The 19278-nt window shown below is 37.9% G+C and overlaps 1 protein-coding gene across 8 annotated transcripts in view; it reads left to right on the top strand.

Annotated features, from left to right (window-relative positions):
- The window catches only part of Akap11 (A kinase (PRKA) anchor protein 11), a 44735-nt gene extending 27152 nt beyond the window's left edge, over nt 1–17583 (top strand). For 4 of the 8 annotated variants that reach the window (XM_006518898.4, XM_017315981.2, XM_030247771.1 and 1 more), the window contains 5 exons: nt 1949–2104; nt 6804–6890; nt 7593–7639; nt 10834–10994; nt 13883–17583. In XM_006518898.4, coding sequence (XP_006518961.2) covers nt 1949–2104; nt 6804–6890; nt 7593–7639; nt 10834–10994; nt 13883–14053 — 622 coding nt within the window. In that variant the 3' untranslated portion in view covers nt 14054–17583. The remainder of the gene's footprint in view (nt 1–1948; nt 2105–6803; nt 6891–7592; nt 7640–10833; nt 10995–13882) is intronic. The other 4 variants (XM_006518899.4, NM_001164503.1, XM_030247770.1 and 1 more) reach the window with 3 other exon arrangements.
- The last annotated feature ends 1695 nt before the right edge of the window (nt 17584–19278 follow it).

Here is a 19278-nt window from a genome sequence, read left to right as displayed (position 1 = left end):
TGCCCTGTATGTTTTAGGTTCTGTTCATAAAAACTCTACTTATTTTCATCCTAACTTAACAGAGGTCTTCTCTGTTGCATTTGTATGTAGCTTCATGTCCTGTGCTTGGTTTTCATATGAAATTTTTGTTTCCCGGTTCCTTTTGTGAGTAATTATTCATTTACAGGGCTGGAAGATGAGAGAAAACACAATAACATCAACTAAGAAGCAGGTAATCAGAATAAAGGAAATGGGTGAATTTTATTCAAGAGTTTAGACTGGTATATTTACTACTCTGAGATTAATATCTGTTTCTATGGTCGAGACAGTTTTCTACACATGGCTTGGACAGTTTTTATTCTTCCTCTTCTATCATAGCAGCTTCAGAAGAGGAAACTAGATGGTGATTCCTAAGCCCTCACTCCCAGGACTCGGCCAATAACTCTGCTATTCATTCTTCAGATTATTCATCTTCTTCTTAGACCTGGCCAGTAATGTACCCCGCAGTCTTCCTTAAGCTTGTTTTAATCCAGACTGGAATTTGTAGGCTCTCTCTTTGTACTTCTGTTCCCAGGCTTCTGTGAGAACTGCAGAGTCCACTCAGTTGTATATAATTCTGCCTCACATTTTATAAAGTTAAAATGATTTACAATTGAAGAATGATTGATTCAAATAGATTATTCACTAAGATGTTAACTAAATTGTTTCACTAATGTTTCTTTTCTCATAACTGTTTGATTAATGGTAGAATATATAATAGGACGTTACAAACCCATAACGATCAGCTGGGAGCCATATGAATTTCAAATAGGAAAGCATATGACAGTGGAATTTTAGAATAATAATAGATCTAGACTTTATTTTCAATTAGCATGAGTCCAGTTACCTAGCAGTCATTACAAACCCTCTTTTACCCTCCTCCTGTGAATCATTTTCTTAAAAATGTGGTAGGTAACAGGAAAAAGTGTTAAATAAAATAAAGTTGTGGTGGAAGATACCTGTGTTTGGAATGCCAAGCCTAACTGAGTTGTCAGATCTTTTTAAATGCAAAGTGAGAGGTGCTTTAAAAATGGGAAGGGCAGTTCAAGGCTTAATTTAGGTGTTAGGGATATAAAAGAAATTGAAACAGGCAAAAAAACCAAACAAAAAAACAAACAAACAAAAAAACAACCCCAAACCAAACCAAACCAAAAACCACATTGTTCTGCAAGAGCTGGGGGTCCTGTGTTCTGGGCACTGCTGTAGAGTGACTCAACTTGGAGGATGGCAGTGAGGGACCAGCTTATACATATATGATGTTTGGAAGTCAATGGAAAGTTTTGATCAGAAAACTGATACCTTTTCTCTTCCTGCTTAAGCATCACTCTTTAGAACTGTGTTGACGATATACAGATGGAGCAATTAGTTTAGTTTCTCTAAGACAGGGTCTTACTATGTAGCCTTGGCTAGCTTAGAATTATGTAGATCAGACTGGTTTTGAATCACAGAGATACCTCCCAAATGCTGGAACATCAGTTTCTGCTAAGAAATATGTTTATGATTCATATTATGAAGAGATTTCTTTAGTTTGAATATAGGCTTGGTTGACACAGCTAGAATTTCAAACTGCATTTCTAATACTAAAAGCCAGAAGGAGGCTCTTTTAGATTCAAATGAAGGTAGTATTTTTATAGGTCAGATGATTTGCTTAGAACTTCTAGTGAGGCGTACTTCTGCTCAGTGTCCTGTTGAACGTGGAAAGTGCTTTCAACTGAATGTAGATGCACAAGGGTATTGTCTAGGTAGCAGATGCGGTCCTTGCTGTGCTGATGTTCAGTCTTCATTATGTGCAGATGCAGCGACATGTTCAGGGGTGTTAGTGTCACCGGGGATATAATTCCTTAGTGTCAGCTTTATCATCTTCTTTCTTTGTCACAATTTGTGATGCTTCAATTGTTTTTTAAATTATTACCATGTGATCGTTTCCTAGTTCAAGAGAAATAGAAGATTTTCAGTCAACTGAGTCACTTGGCAGCCAGCAGATGAATCTCAGTGTTGGTGAAGACAGCACAGGTAGCTGGTCCAACTTAAGTTTTGAGGATGACCATCAAGATGAAAGCAGCAGTTTCCATCATCTCAGTGAAAGGTAACTCTGACTGTATAGTTAAGTGTGTGAGAAAGGTCTCTAGACTTAAGAAAAGTGAGCAGTGGGTTTGTGTTATTTAAAAATTCTCAATTTGGAAATCTGTCTATACATCCAACATTTTATTATTCACAATGTGGCTCTTTTGTAGTTTTTACTTTAATTGTTCTTAAGGGTATGGCTTTCTTCTGGTGTGGCCCAGTCTGGTCTTGAAGTTAAGTTTTTCTCTTAACTTTCCAGGGTCTGGATTATAGGCTTGTGGATTATATTGCCATCCCTGGCTTCTCAATGGCTTTGACACATATTAAATGCAGTGAGGGAACAGAGCAAATATCTTCGGATATACTGACAGCTGACCTGAAAAAAAGTATTGCAATATTGAATTTTATTTCCATGTTAAGTTTTCATCTATGTTGTGGGAGTATAATTTATCACTTTAAAGAGCATACCTTCATTAGAAAGCTATTCATGAGGACAGTTAGGTGTCTGTAAATGGCATTACTATAACCCTGCAGTTTCCTGATACAAGCTATAATAAATAGTGTTTCTAGGGACAGGACTTCTGCTAGGAACAAAATATTTTATGTCGCTTCTTGGATTGAAAATGCAAACATTGCATAGTCTTAGATTTTTTAAAACCTACTTTAATAAGGGTTACTAAATACTTTAACCTCCCTTCTAGCCCACCACTCACCTGAGGTAGTGGAAATGAAAGGTTAATAGGGCACAGGGGAATGTGGACCTATTTAGAAATAGTTCTTTGGGGTAATTCCAGTCTTCATTGTCAGGACATCAGTGGTTGAATTGATGTGAGTCAGCAATAGTACTCCATCCACTCACAAACATCATTCACTAACCAGCAACGGCAGTTCAGTCCAAAGTGGTAAGCCACCCAGAATATCACCACAAGTTCTTCGATGCATTTCTCTCTATGAGGTCATGACAAATGATGATCAGCTAAGGAGGCAAGACAAACAAGTGCCACAGTGCTGTCAGCCAAGACCAGCATCTGCAAAGCCCAACAAAGCCCAGCAAAGAGTGGCAAGGTAAACCAATGCCACAGTGTAGTCCACTGTCTGCTGGGTTATACTTATACCCTTTCCAAACATCACATGTTCTCTTTCCAGGCAGCTTCCAGAAAAACACCATGTGTCTGTTCTCAGCAAAACATCCTCTCATAACACAGTTTTCAGAAAAACGTCACATGACACAACTGAGTCTCCAAAGAAACCAGAAATTTCACTTTACATGAATCTGTAAAAAAAAGTTTTATATACTTGAAGACATTTACTTTACATGCAAATTTTCTAGTTAACTTTGTTCACAATAGCCTCCTTTGAAATATTTCATTATGATATAGATTCTTATATTCTCACCTCTACCTAAAGGCATTCATGGGTTGCTTATGAACTCCCGTGAAGTATTTGTCCATATTAACTGACAATTGAAATAGAAGTAACAGCAATAGTTAGACCTCAGGGAGGGAGAAGTTCTCAGCATACCTCTACCAGGAGGTATATGTGGAAAGAACCGTGTGCAGTCCCTGCTGACATCGACCCTGGAAATGTTCTTGCTGGGAGAGGGAAGGAAGACAGTGTGACGTTGGAGGAGAGGCTGGGGTGGCATAAGGAGAGGAGGTGTGGCCTCTGGCCTAGGAGAGCGAGGCGTCCTAGCCTAAGGCTGGGAGGGTTTCTTTTCTACTTGGTTACACATTTTCTTTTCTTTTTTTTCCTTTTCTTCCTTCCTTCTTTCTTTCTTTCTTTCTTTCTTACTTTCTCTCTCTCTCTCTCTCTCTCTCTTTCTTTCTTTCTTTCTTTCTTTCTTTCTTTCTTATACTGTGTTTGTTATGTTATGGGAAAAATCAGTATTTTTTTACAATTTGGATGCCAAAAAATAGTCTTTAAAATGGAAACAGTAGAGCAAGGTCAAAAATCATGATTTTCCCTGGAACACTGTAATAACACTTAAGTTTTTTTTTCTTCTTTAAGGAAAACAAGCTTCCAAGACTTCAGCAAGAGTGACATTAAACTGGGAGAAGCCAGTGGTCTTAAGAGGGTTTGTAGAAAGCTCAGTAACTAGAGAGGGTTAACTGAGTTGTTGCAAGGGGCAAGTCTTTCCTGGGCTCTAGTCTTCATTCTGCCTGCAGTGTTTAGTTTATTAATATGGATAACTTAGAAACCAGGCTGAAGTGACAGCCTCGTAACAGTAACAAAACCAAATCAGGCTGAGGCCAGAGTAATTATATAGAATCTGAGCAAATGCATTCAGGCTCAGAAATTATGTGAACCCAGGTAGGGAGAACGTCTGACTTGAGAGTGTTTAGTCAGAAGATGTGTGTTTCATACAAGTACTGTTAGTATGCACTACTAACTAGTCATGTTGCAGTGGTTTTGAGATTTAGACAGGAGACAGCTCTTGGGACTTAAACTCTGGGTTGATAGTGTGCCTGTTGAATACAGGTTTCCAGAGCCTAACCTCCAGGGATTGACTCAGGAGGCTAGGCAGGGGCCTGAAAATGCGTGTGCCTGAGAAGCACCTGAAGTGATCTCAGTGACAGTGTTTGCACCACATCTGAGAGAGGCAGCTTTACAAAACAGTCTTTTGTGGCTTCTGCTCTTATAGGCACAGAGATCAAGGTTGGCAGTAAGCAGTTTGAATTTACACTTTAAATAGGAAGGTCAGTAAAGAAAATCAGTTTTAAAAATTAGATTTTAAAGAAGGGTTAGGAAGTATAATTGATCATGAAGAGAGCTGGCCTGTGTATGTGAATTTCTTAAATATTTTGAATAGCTAGAAACATTTTTGAAATTATATATTAGAGGCAAGTGTGATGTTTTATGGCCATAACCCTCTGAAGGCTGAGGCAGGAGTGTTACAAATTTCACAGTAGCCTGGGCAATTTACCAAGGCCCTGCCTCTGCAAACAAATACTCCCCCAAAAGAAAACATTTTAGTTAGGAAGTTACAGTGCAGTGGTCGATGGAGCACTTTACCTGCATGTGCAAGGTTTAGGTTCAGTTCTCAGCACATCATACACAAAATTATATACGTTGGCTCAAGATAGGGTGATCATACTTCTTGGTTTACTTGTGTGGTTCTGGTATAAAATAATGAAGTTTAATAGTCCCTTCTATTTTGAAAGTATGCTGTTTAGATGAAATGCATAGTTTCTTTTAGAGGTAGGTAGTATTCTGTAAATAACTGACTTGGAATCTGAACCACTTTCATAAACAGGAGCAAGAGGGGTTTCTTTAGAAAGATTTCTGCATTTTATTCTTTAGTTACTTAGATGTTACTTGACATGTTCATTTGAAATTTAAATGATGAATTTTATTACTAATTAGATTGAAAATTTATTGTTAGTAGAATATAGGTAAGAATTTTAATTTTGTGGTTTTCATTCTTTAGAAAATCATTTTCTTAAAGTAGACAGGGTTTGAGATCATTCTCTCTCTTTTTGTTTATAGTTGTCTATTCTGTGCCACTGTATTTTCTGTGTTTTAGTTTGTCTAATGATAGATAGACTGAGGTAAACCTCTGGTTGTCTTTATGGTTTTATAATGGAACTAGGCTTGTTTTAATATATGTTGAAAAATGGCTTTGTTTTACCTTAATGCATTGTAATTTGTGAAAGTTTGATACTGTTAAAGTAAAAATGGATATGTAATTTATTTGGGAATGCTTAGAAACTACTTAGAACCTTTGGTAATCATGACTTTGTTTACCTTGACAACACTTACTGATGTGCAAGAAGTGAGTTCATGTTAAAGAGGCAACGTTTCAGTTTGTATGGATGCTAAGTTCTAATTGACTAGTAGAGAGTGGGAAGTAAAAAGCTGCTTATCATGCAAGCTTACTAATGTGCTTACTAATTATCTTAATAAATAGGAGTGAATAGAATATTTAAGTTGCATGTTGAAAATTTTAATTTGAAAAGTAGCCTATAATTTTATTTTCGAATATGGTTACTTTTTTTTTTCTCCAAACAATGCTTGCTGTAGTTGTAGATACAGCTGCCTTCTTCTTCTGGCTAGGTAATATAAGAAGCTAGAGCTATGTGTGACTTTGGTGACTAGCCAGCCATGCAAATGTATTGCTTAAATAAGCCTTCTTATTTCTTAGCTTTCTTCTGAAGAAAATATGTGCTATTTGCCAACTGCTTAGTTTGTATAATGTCAGAAGTAAAGATAATTGCATGTTGATGTGATGATCTCTGAAATAGGAAGGCGAGGGCTGTTTGAGATAGTTTTTCCTACACCTCACCATTGTTTTGTACTGTTCAGAAATCTCAGAAGACCTCAACTTAGGTCTTTTTACTTTTTAATTTTTCTCCAAACTGAGGAGTAGCAAAGTATATTGCCCTTTTGGTTGTTTTTAATAAGTTACATGTTAAGGCTTGTCATGAGATACTCATTTTATCATACAGTCATTTGCCATCCTAACAGTCATGTTGTTTTAATCTTAAAAATAAATGTAAGTTTAGAATGATTCCATGTTGTTTTGAGGACAATGAAAAGATTCCCTCATCTCCAGCCCTGCCAGTTATCCTTTATGGACTAGCAGTGACAGTGTCTCGCCCCCCCCCCCCCCTGTGGACGCTCCACTCCACTGTGGCAGCTTTAGGACAGAAGCTGTCCCAAGGAAACACAGGTGATCTTCACTGTTCACTTTCTAGCTCAGCTCTGTTCTTTTCTCCCTCTAGCAGTAATGGTAACAGCAGTAGCTGGAGCAGTCTTGGTTTAGAAGGAGATTTGTATGAGGACAATTTATCCTTTCCAACATCAGACAGGTTGGTCCAGTTTAGACACTTAACACTGATGACTCTTTCATCACTAATGCATGATGTCATTATTCCTAAGAGAGCCAGTATGTATCAACCTGCTTTCCTCCTGAATTTTGACATGATTCTGCTCAATATATTTACATCTAATGAAAATTTCAACTATCTAAAATATGACTGACATCTAATTGCAAAATGTGTGACTGTTTGCATGGGTTGCTCTGCTTGCTATTTTTCATTCTACCAATGATTTCATTAAAAAGAGCTTGCTTCCTACAGGATTTCTGTTTATTTTGTTTTGTTTTGTTTTCCTATGTAGTTTAATTTCATATATAATAAAAGTATAGGAAAATTGTTTTAAAACAATAAATGGCATTAGTAGAAGCAATAGTACTTCATCATTCATGACATTCTGATATTCAGATAGTATATTACTTAAAACCAGGGTAGAATACTTCACCTGAAGTGGCTTGGCTTTCAATGTCATGATAAGGTAGGGTTTCTGTAGGTATCATGTGCAATTCAGACTTTAACATGAAATAATGTGAGAAGCAAAGCTTCCTTTTGGTTGCCATTTTCTCCTTTCTAAATGTCATATGTCATATTGTAACATTTCATTCCTTACTACTCTTCTGAGAAGTGATTTTTAATTCATTACTAATTAGGCTCTCTCTTTTGTTTTTTAAAACTACTCTTGTTTTCTTTGAAAAGTGATGGATCGGATGATGGAGATGACGAGCAGGAGGATGGTGTGGAAGGTTAGTCACAGTTGCTCTAAGTCTGTTTGTGTAACTCTCTGTGGTTTGTATTTATGCCTCTCACAGATAGGCTTTGCATTGTTGCTATGAAACCTCACAAATCACTGCAAAAAACAAAAAGTTTGAGGAAAAAGCTTCGGATATATTTCTCTTTTTAAAACTTAATCTAAAATCCTTCTCATGTTATAAAATAAATTTAGTGTAATTACAGCATATTTTTTATTACTCTATTTATTACTTACTTTCTGTGGCTGTGACAAAATGCTTGCCAAATGGGAAGGAGGTTCATGCAGGGAGGACATGGCAGTGGGACTGGTAGCTAGAGGAAACCAGGCAGGAGTCCCACAGCAGCGGATGGGTTGTGGTCCTCACAGCTCACCCTAGGGACCTACTCCTGTCAGGCCCTGCAGCAATGACCTCACAGTCTCCCAAACAGTGCCACTTAGCTGGGGATGAGGAGTTCACTCAAACTGAAACTCATAGTTTCCTTTACATTGATAACTTGTAGAATTAGTATTTTTGTCAAACTTCTATGAGCCAAAAAGTGAGCCTGGAAAGGAACTTTAAATGTCCCCACAACTCTCTTCCGCGTGTACTTCTGTACTCACTACACTTACTCAGGGAACAGCCTTCTCTAGTGAGCAGAGTTCTTACTATGCCAGCACCAGGTGTCATTGCCTGCAACGTCTTCACCGTAGTTTGTGACGTCAGCTCTTAGAGTAGCATGTCCAAGCGAGCCTAGAGACTTCATGGAACCTAAATTATTATCGTATTTATATAGTTTTTGAATGTCCTTCTCAGGTCTTACTTTTTAAAAATTATAAAATGATAATAATTTTTATAAAAAAGCATATTTATATTAAAAATAATGTTTAATATAATTATTTTTGAACTAGTGAAAAATTATTATTTTTTTTTAGAAGTAGGAAAACTGAGGGCTGGAGATAGCCTAGTGTTCTATGTTGGGAGTTCTACCTCGTACCCTCACGCCAATAATGTAGGTACACTGAGACAATTATAAAATGTTGAAGAGAATTTCTTGAGATATAACCCTCAGTTTCCAGCCAGTTTATCTACACTGTTCTTGTTCAGGGAAGTTACATAACCGATCTTTAAGTTAAAATTCTCAGATTTAAAATTATTGTTATTTAGTATTTTAAAATCACATTTATTTGTTTTGTATGTGTGCCTGAGTGTGCATAAGTGTAAACACATGAATGCCACACATGTCATGCATCTCACATGGAGTCAGTTTTCTGTCTACCATGTGGGACCTGAGATGTCAACTCAGGTTTTTCAAGGTTGGAAGCAAGTGCCTTTACCAGCTGAGCCATCCCACGGTTAGATTTATTTTTATTTTATGTCACTGGGTATTTTGCCTATATCTGTGTGCAGTATCCAACAAGGCCAAAAGAGGGCGTCTGATTGCTCTGGAACTGGAGTTACAGACAGTTAAGAGCTGGCATGTGGATGCTGGGTGTCAGATTTGGCTCCTGCAAGAGCAGCCAGTGTTCTTAACTAGCAAGTCATCTCTCCAGCCCTTACTATACATTTTAGAGTTAGTGATAATCTACGTAGTATTTGCTTTATTTTTGTTCATTAATGTGTTGATCTTTAAAAGTCATATACTTCTAATAACACTCATGAATATAATTATTCCAAAGACTATCTATCTGTATGTATGTATGTAAGTTGTGGGTCTTTAATAGCCTAGTTATTACTTAACTAACTTTGCTGAGGAATAATTAAGAGAAGAGGTACAACTTAATAAAAATAAAATAATTCATTAAAAAAAAATTAGTAGTAGGCCTGAAAATGTCTTCTGTTACTATGTAAAAACCAGGAGGTTAATTATATTCAAGTGCATCATTCCTCAGCTCTTGAGATGATGGGCATCTCTCATGTATGAAGTCGTAGTGAACTTTTGAAATTTGTTCCATTAGAAGATAGATTGGTTTAGATTGACAGAAAGCCTCCAAATTAGGGATTCCTACAATAGTGAATATCTGCTTTTTAAACCTTCCTTCTTTCCTATTTATTAATTTATTTGTTAGTTAGGTGGCATAAGCCTTGACCTCTGTTGAAGTTTCCCATCAGGCCAGGTAACCAGCAGACCCTAACCAAGGAAACCCTAGCAGTGTAGAAAAGCATTAACTAACCCAGCTTCCAACCCCAGGAACACTGCAGGGCTTACTAAGGGCCTCACATACAGTGTCTTGTTCCATAGTATTTAAGACCTCCTTTAGAACAAATAAACATATACAGACCGTTTACTAAGTTAATTTTTTATGTTTAACATACAAAGTGATTAATGATTGCATGTGTTGATCTCTGAATATTTATCATTACACTTTCATCTTCCTTATTGCTGTCTCCCATTGGCCCCATTCCTCATGCTTTCCTTTGGCTGCTGCTTCTCCCTACCAGACAGTCCTCCTTCCCTGCCGGACAGCCCTTCCTCTGCTCATGTCACCTTACTCTTCCTCTCAGGGGTCTTACTTCTCTTTCATGGCTCACACAAACATGAATGTATGTAAGTACACATACACAATTTTAAATATAGACTGCATAGGAAAGACAACATACACTTACTTTTGATTGATACTGGCACAAAGAGCAAAAAAGATAAATTCCTGAGTATAACATGGATCAAAATTTTTACATTAAGAATAGAAAGCTAACACAAATTCTAAAAATGATTAGTAGTGGTCTAGAGTGCCTTATATACTATAACAGAAAAATGTCCATCAACCACAAAGAAATTCACCAACATTTCCATTATCAGTACATACCGGCTTAAGGACTGGCAGCATGCCCTAGATACTTCTTGTACTCAGTTATCTTTGAGTGGGAATATTAAACATGACACTAGTTCACAGGACATTGGTCCCATCATCCAGCTAGAATGTCTCCTTTGTATTAAAAACATCATTCTCATTAACAAGAAAGTAAAATTGAGAACAGTTCCTCTTTGTCTTATACTTAAACTCACTCCAAATAGTATTTTACATTTGTGCCATCAGTAAATGATCAAAAATATTCCTTTGTTTTAGCATTATTTTGTCCTTAAGAAATGCTTTATTTGACATTATGGTATAGTTAAGGAAAGCATTCACTGGAATCTTAAATCAAAACTAGAGTTTTGAAAGTTGATTGGATAAACTTTACTTCCTATTGTTTAAATTTACTACTAGATTTGCAGCAAAATGGAAAGACTCTGCTAATTATGAACATTGACATGGAGCCTGGAGCTGTAGACCCGCAATTAAGGATTATTCTTCAGTGGCTCATTGCCTCTGAGGCTGAAGTTGCAGAACTTTATTTTCAGGACTCTGCAAAGAAGGAGTTTATATTAGTAAGTATCTCCCTTCTAGAGTGCTGGTGAGGAAGCAGTAACACCACTCACTAATCTTAATGACTTTGTTGGTTTAGCAAAATGCTTGTTGATTGCAGAATATTAGTATGTAGGAGTCTTACAGTTGGGTTTAGATTTGCCACTTTCCAGTAGGTATAACCTTGGGCAGATGAGTTAGTGAATGTCTCAGTTTCCTTAATTGCATGTGGGATTAGAGTCATAGAGAACTTACCTTGCATGTTTGTAAGGATTAATTATAATACTGTAAAGAACAAGTACTTAATCTAACATCCTAACCCTAGAAATTAGATGTCAGTAATAAGCAGCTCATGAATTCTTAAGAAAAGATACAGCTATTATATTTCTGTGATTCATAATTGTACCTAATTAATTAGGTCGTTCTCATCTTTATGTGAATAGAAGGCTGATACAATGAAAAATCAATATAAGGTTAGATACATTTTTTAGTGTGCACCAAGCATACTGTTAGTAGGTATTTTCAATTTTTAGCTTTATGAGTGTTCTTCCCCAGTTTTCCATATGAAAAATTATAACCTTACCATAGTATAAAACAGTCCACTGACTAAACAATATAGATTAATCAAAAAAGGACAGGAAAGGAAAACCCAAGATACTCTATTTTCTAGTTCAAAATTTACAATAATATTGTAGAAGATGTCTGTGAAGGATGTGAATACTCTGAAGTGGAGTTTATTAGCTTGAGACTTCTGTTTGAAGGAGGAGAAATACTCAAATGAATTATCAAGTGGAAATGTGGCTAGGGAAATTGTTAGAACTGAGGCTTAAGATAGACCTCGGTCGGCTACATGGGTTGACAGGTGGTGGTTAGAGGAGGAGGCCTTGCTATCGTGTAACCTAGCCCAGGGATCTTTGCCTGATTGAGTCACTTACAATGCTCAGTTGTGGATGGCAAGGTTTTATTATATTTATGGCTCATTTTAACTATTGGCTCTCAGAGATTGTGTCTAGCTAGGACTCCACAAGGATATGGGGATATTTGAAACAGTTGAGACAAGTACAGCTTATGTTTGGTAGTAATAAGAATAATATAAATACTTTCTGTTTTTCTGGATCATACATTAAAATTTAACATTTTCATTATTAAATAGAACAAACAGTATTACCTTGGGGATAAATAGAAGATGGCATACAATTGTATTTCAAAAAATATAAACATATTAGGTAGCAAAAGAGAAACTAGATTAATGACTTGTATTGAAAGACTTTGCCAACAAAGCAAGAAGACAGTTCACATATGAGAGGAAATGTTTATAATTTTGTATTTATAAAGTTCTTAGTCCTAGCATATACAAAGGACTTCATTTTAAAAATAAAAAGGCACATAATACAATTTTAAAATGGACTTGGAGTTATTAGTACATATCTTTGGAAAATAAAACCACGAAAGGGTGTTCAACTTTACTAGCCATTAGGAAAATGCAAGTCAAAATCAGTACACACTTCAGCACCAGCAGGGTGACTGTCAAGGTGGTAACAGCAAGTGTGGGAGGACATGAGATGCTGCGTTCTTCATAAAGTTCTTAGTGAGAGTCTAAAGTGGTGAAGCTGTGGTGGAAAACACCTGATAGTTCCCCAAAGTGCCAAGGACACATTACCAAGTCACCCAGCATTTCACTGCTTGGTGTAACTCGGGGGAACAGACACTTCCTCAGACATGCCTATGGCAACAACTTATGCTAGGCAAGTGTTAGGCTTGGTGGTATAGGTCTGTAATTCCAGCACACCAGAAGCAGAGGCAGGAGGATTACTGTATGTTTGAGGCCACCCTGGTCTAAATTAAGCAAGTTCTGGTCATAGTAAGACCCTATCTTGAACAAACCAGAACAAAACAGTGAGAAGTCTCCATCTGTCTTATCACCTAATGAATGGAGAAGGAGCTTTGTTGGTTAGTAGAAAGTAGTGAGGCACCGATCCCTGCTTTACTACAAGATAACTATGCTCCGCCCAAGACCACGCATAGAGCCTACAGTTCCATTTCTATGAAATATCCCCAAAGAGGCAAAGCTCTGAGGCCCCAAGTAGATGAGTGCCATACTGGAAGGTGCTACGGAGGATGGAGAGGGGCTTCTGAGTCAGAGGGCTTTTTTCCTGGTGTGAGGAAAGAGCATCCAGTATTGATTGTGTGATACTTGTTTTCAGTTCAGTGATGCTACCCATGGCATATGAATTATATCTCAAAGCTGTTTAAAGAAAAGAACACTTCCAGTAAAATAGTTTTTCAATATTTATTTTACAGGCCTTTTAAAACTTAAGAATTCTTACATAGTTGAGTAAACAAACAAAAAAACGAATAAGGTCCTGTTCTGCTTTGCAGTGGTGGAGTTGCTTAAACCCCGTTTACTCTTTTGCTTGCTTTTTTTGTTGAAACATTACATTTCTTAACTTAGAAAGCCATGTTTCTGTTGAGGTGGAGTGTTTCCTAGAGTATAAACCACACTATATGCTGTGGAAAGGAAAATCTACATCCTTTGATTAACTTTGACATTGTCATTATTATTTTATGTTTCTAATTGAGGGTGTGGCAGGTGTTAGTTAGGTAAAGACTTTTCCTGTAGACAGTTACTCTGTGTTCCCATGCATTCTGTCCACTGCCAAGATTTGGGTTCTGTTTCTAGCAATCCTGAAGTGTCATTCTGTGGAGATGTGTTTCTGAAGGTTAAGAAAGGAAAATGTTTAATTTGGGCAAAGGGCTGGTGGTTGAGGGGATATCTCATAACTGGGAAAGAATATTTCATGGTAAACAGCAGGATTTCCAGCTTTGTCTAAAGATAAAAACAAAAATTTTGTTGCCTGAAATGATTTTCTGTTAATGTGTGCTAATGTTTCTGTTAATCCTTCTTTCTTAGCTTTCAAAGCAGTTACAAGAGAAAGGATGGAAAGTGGGAGATGTCCTGCAGGCTGTGCTTAAATACTACGAAGTGGTGGAAAAGCCCTCAAGGGAGGAAAGATGCAAGTCGCTGTTTGATTGGCTTTTAGAAAATGCCCAGAACAGACTCCAGACCAGTATGCTTGTCTAGAAAGTAAAGAAATTGATGATTTACATGTAGGATAAAATTCAAATGCAGAATATTAACATTTTAATTGAATTGAGAGGAAAGTAAGAAGCTTTTAAAATGCTTTCTGTCATTACACTGTATATAGTTCATACTTTTGTAATCTTTGTCAAGATATTCTCTTTACTTAATCTTCTGTACATGTGTATGTGTTATGACCCTGAGATAATATTCTGTGAAGGACGATCTAACCCCGCCTGAGGCTGGGGCATTGTCTGACAGCATTTGTTTGGATCCACATAGTGCTGCTGCTGCTGCTGTTGCTGCAAACAGGGCTGAGGCGGCCTGCCTGGCCCAAGTTATCACTTGGCTCCTTTGAAAACAGGTGGCGTCTAATGATAAGTCATCTGACATCAAGAAAGAAAACTGAGGCTGATATTTTGTTGTTTATTTATTTCTGATAAGTTTTATTCTTTATGTACTGTTCTTTAAAACCAGTTTTATTTCCCTAGTTCAGCTATTGGTACTTGTAGATTTCCCCAGACCTTTAATTTCTTAGCAGACTCCTGACTGATTTAGGTTTCTGTGAACATCATAAATGAGTTCCCCTTGCCTTCCATCAAGTGACGTTATTTGCTAATACTGCCAATTGTTCTGAAATGAGAAGGAGCGGGGTGGGGGGTGGGGGGAAGGTTTTGAGAGAGAGAATGTGTGTGTGTGTGTGTGTGCGCGTGCGTGAGAGGATAAACTTTAACCTTCCCACTAGTTTATTCTTTTACTTTAGTGTTTTCTTAGTTAGAAAACCACTATTAACATTAAATAAAACGTCTAAATATTGTGCAGTAAGAATTTTGTCTTTTTTATTTATTCCACAAATGAAAATTCAGGTTGTAAAATAAATTGAAATTTTAAAAATTAATGTAGAAATGCATTCAGAGGAGCCTAGTAGTAATTTTCTGTGTTGGATTTTTGAAGAAGAAGAAAAAAAAAAAACCCTCCTCACTTCACCAAGAGTAATTTCTTTTAGCTAAGTGTTTCTCAACCTTCCTAACACTGCAACCCTTTAATACAGTTCCTCATGTTGTGGTGACCCCCAACCATCACATTATTTTGCTGATATTTCATAACTGTAATTTTGCTACTATTACTTGGACATATTGGTGTTTTCTGATGGGGGTCATGTAGCCCCAGAAGAGGTTGCAACCCACAGGTCGAGAGCTGCCATTTCAGCACAGAAGCACCTCTCCCCCAGTAAAATGTGTCTGGACTGTTTCATAAAGTCTCTTCTCATGATCTTTTTTGGTCTCTACATTCCCTACTGTGTTTTTTAGAGATTGCAGGCTGCTCTGAGTGAGGTGACCAGGCTGTGTCTCTGTGTCTGAGATTTGTGAAGATGGGAGGGTCTCCCCTAACCGATTCTGGAATCTAAAGCAGGTCGTATTGCTTGGGGCTGGTGATTTTTCTTCATTACATTTTTCATTTTTCCTCAAGCTCTGACTTTTTTAGAAGCTACAGTGAGTAGAAGACACAGCACCTATCAGGGGACTTAGGTTAATTTGAATTAGTAATTATGGTGAAGTTATTTTTATAGAGATGTCAGATTTGCTTTGACTCCAGAAACAATTTAAGTATTTTGAAACTACATTATAAACTGTAGTTTTTCCTCAATTGAACATAGAGACACGGGGCCTGCCTTAAACATACATTTTTAAAAGTTTCTTCAAGTATTTTCCAGAGTGGGGAAATGCAGGGAATAATACCCATGTGCACTCTCCTGCGCTTGCACGAGGAACCAGCACACTGCACGTATGTAATTTGCATGATATGTATTGCTTAGATTAACAGTAAAACTGACTTCTAATTTCTTTGAGGTGCAAATGACAATGTTGGTTTTCTAAAGTTGAAAGTGCCCAGGCGTGTTTCAGCTGCTGGTGTAGTTATTTGAGGCGAGCTTTAACTCTGCTCCTGGTTCCTTTGCATTCTGGTGAAGCCAAGCAGCGCTCACTCAGTGTTCTTCATTCAGTGCAACAGAGACGGAGTGGACCTCACACTGCGTTGGCTCTGTGCAGGGACACGGGAAACAGAAGTTTCGGCAGGGTGCGCAGCAGTGTAGGTTGACTTTCTGTAAAGAAAGCGTTTGAGTGTAGAGCAGTGTTGTGGGCCGGACACAGGGGAAGGAGGCGGCTTTAAAGCACTTTGTCTTTGGAGCATCTCTATTGAGATGCGCTCCATCTTATCACAGATTTCTTGACATATTTATATTGGAACTTGTATACTGTCATGCATTTTGCTCCTAATGAAATACAATTTACTCAAAACTGTTAAAAAGTTGTGATGTGCAGTGAGCTGATTCTTGATTCACCAGTTTTAAAGGTATTCTGTGATCCACAGACAGACAGACCTTTGCCGGAAAAACCAACAAACAAAAACCCCACAGAAGAAATGGCAGTAGAGATGAGCTGGCTCCTTGTGGTGTAAATCTAACATTATAACAGCCTTCAGTGAACTCATGTAGTACCTTTGTACTTTCAGAAATGCTTCATTTACCCCTAAAGATATTTAATGTGAATTAATTCAGTTCATACTACTATACCTCTGCTTAGCAAAGGACTTATAGTGCTGGTAGGAAGCTGTATACTGAGTGCACTGTGTGGAAAGTGAAGAGTTGGCCCATGTGACAGCTGGCAGCTCTGACAGTGGTGGTGCATGCTCTCCGTCCTTGTCCAGAGCCTCATGGCTACCTGCTGTCCACCAGTAGTGTTTCTCCACAGCTACTTGCAGCAGCTTCTAGTCAGTGTATTATTTTGTAATTTTTCAAAGAAATCTTTACACAGAGTTTAAAGATGTTGGGTCCACACACGGGTAGGGAAAATGCTCTCCATTTAAAATCATGTCTGCCAGTCAGCAGCACATGAGAACTGTGGGAGTGTCTGTTGGGATTGGAAGCGGCGTACTCAAGTCAAGTGCGCTTGGCTCGTCAGCACAAGCCCTGTAGGCACCCCTTGTTTACTGTGCGCCTGCTCTGCACACACAGGCGCGGTGCTGCTCACTCCTGCCTCTCTATTTATTTATTTTGACCATGTGTACATTCCTTTCATAGAGTTAGAACTGCGGTTCTGCAGGCTCCTATTGCAGTCTGTTGTATGGTTTGGATACTATTTAATGCCAGGTTTATATGTTGCTGGATTTGCTGCCTTCAGTTACTTGTGCTGTGTTCCAAGCAATCTGCATTCTTGTTCACTTAATGAATATTAAGTAGAAGTAACTTTGAATAATTGTGGCCATTTATTTGAGTTTGCTCATTTAGTGCACTAAGGTCTTATACTATATAACAGTAACTCCTCTTTTTGCTCTTGAGTAATTTAATGTTCATTTACCAAACTTGGAATTTCAAGATGCACTAAAGTTTTATTTAGCGGTGGCTCAAAAAATGTTTCAGAACTTACTTTTGTAATAATTTGCAGTTAATTGTTCTTTTGTCTTTACTCTTGTTCAAGCCTGTGATCTTTCCTCTCCCAGCCAAGAATTATTCAATAAATTTAAAGAAATGTCAAGCCATGGTTTTCCTTCTTTAGCATCCTGTTCATTCTTTGTTGAACTAAAACAAAGGCATTCAAGACTGGTATGTTGGAAGACATAAAAGGAACTATGTGCTGATATCATGGATTTTGAGGATAAGAGAAATTAGGAATATTTTTAGTTGAATACTGGATTCTATCTTTTCAGAGATGCCTTTACTGGGTAATATAGGAGACTTAAAAGCTAGGCTGCTCATTTTGGATTTAATGCAAGTTGGAGGCCATTGCCTCAACATGTGTGCATGATTCTGAAATTCTTCTCATCTGGCTTCAGCATTCCTTGGTAGTCTACAGACATCATAGACCTGACACTTAGGTAGATGTGAAAGTTAGCTCTTGGTTGTAGGTGTTAGCAGACATATTAGCAGAGTAGCACGGCTCTACAATTACATCAGTGTCAACAGGAAGATGGAGAAAACAAGTATTGATGAATGGGAAGGTGTGGGTTAAGTTTATAATGAGATTTTACTAGTAAAATTTCAATGCTTTTTATTTTTTAGAAATACTGGGTATAGAGAAAAAATGAGCTGAAAGTACAGTTGATTCACTTCCACCTCACACCTCCTCCTCACTGCCACATGTGAGAGTGAAGCATACTACCATCTGTGAGCCTACATGCTGTTACTGGCTAAGGCCCATGAGTTCTATTAAGGCTTACTCTTAGTAGTATACATCCTGTGATTTTGAATATGCATGTAATGCATTGTAGGGCCATACAAGTACAATTGTTGCCTGATGAGCATTTAATGCCCAGAAGCTGGAAAAGAGCTCAATCTTGCTTCAAAATGTTTGGGAATAAGGGCAGGCACATAGCCTTGGGTGTTAAACACACTAAGGAGGGTTCCAAGAAGAAAATGGGCCTAAAGGTAAGACATGTAGCAAAAGGGATTTGAATGATTTAAGTCGGGGGACCACTTAGGACTTGTTTCCTCCAGAGTACAGAATTGAAGATGTGGTGAGGGCTTGAAGTATCCACACAGTTCTCTGAGTGTGAGAGATTGCATATGCAAGGGTGAGTACCACATGGTGTCCTGTGCTGTGAGAAGGGAAAGGGACGGTCCTGAAAGCTGCTCAGTGCTCGTGACATTGTGCAAGCCATGAAGAATGCAGGGGACATCTCTTTTCCTCATCCTTTGTAATTTTGCAGTTGTCATACACTGACTTTACTCCTGTTGTACAGGCCGAGGATGAAAACTTGCAGATTGGAACAAAGGAACATTTGAGAGGGAATTCAAGGCCCAGTGAGATGGGAAACTTGCTTATGGAACAAGGCCTGAAGACTTGAGTTCAGTTTCAGGTCTGATGTCAAGGTGGAAGGAGAGAACTGATTCACAAAGTTGTCCTCATACACAAGTACACACACAAGTACACACACACACACATGCGTGCACACTTTTGAGTTTAAAAACTAATACAAATTTTAATTAAAAAAAAAAGACTTAAAAACAGGACTTACACCCCAAGTTTGAGGTGTTTGTTTTTTGGCTCTTCCCTCTGTAACCCATCCTCCTTTAAGTAAACACTGGGATGGGTTTCTTCTGTAGTGTGTGGTTAAGACTGGACTGGAAAAACAAATACAACCCCCCCTCCCCCATCCCCACATTTTTATGTTGGGGCCGTAGCATTCATGTTGAAATCAGAGAACAGTCTGTGGGAGGTGATTCTCTTCTC

The sequence above is a fragment of the Mus musculus genome, chromosome 14 (genome assembly GCF_000001635.26).
Source record: "Mus musculus strain C57BL/6J chromosome 14, GRCm38.p6 C57BL/6J".
In the NCBI taxonomy this organism is placed as follows: domain Eukaryota; kingdom Metazoa; phylum Chordata; class Mammalia; order Rodentia; family Muridae; genus Mus; species Mus musculus.
The sequence above is the reverse complement of the archived record's forward strand: the minus strand, read 5'-3'. Positions and strand labels throughout refer to the sequence as shown.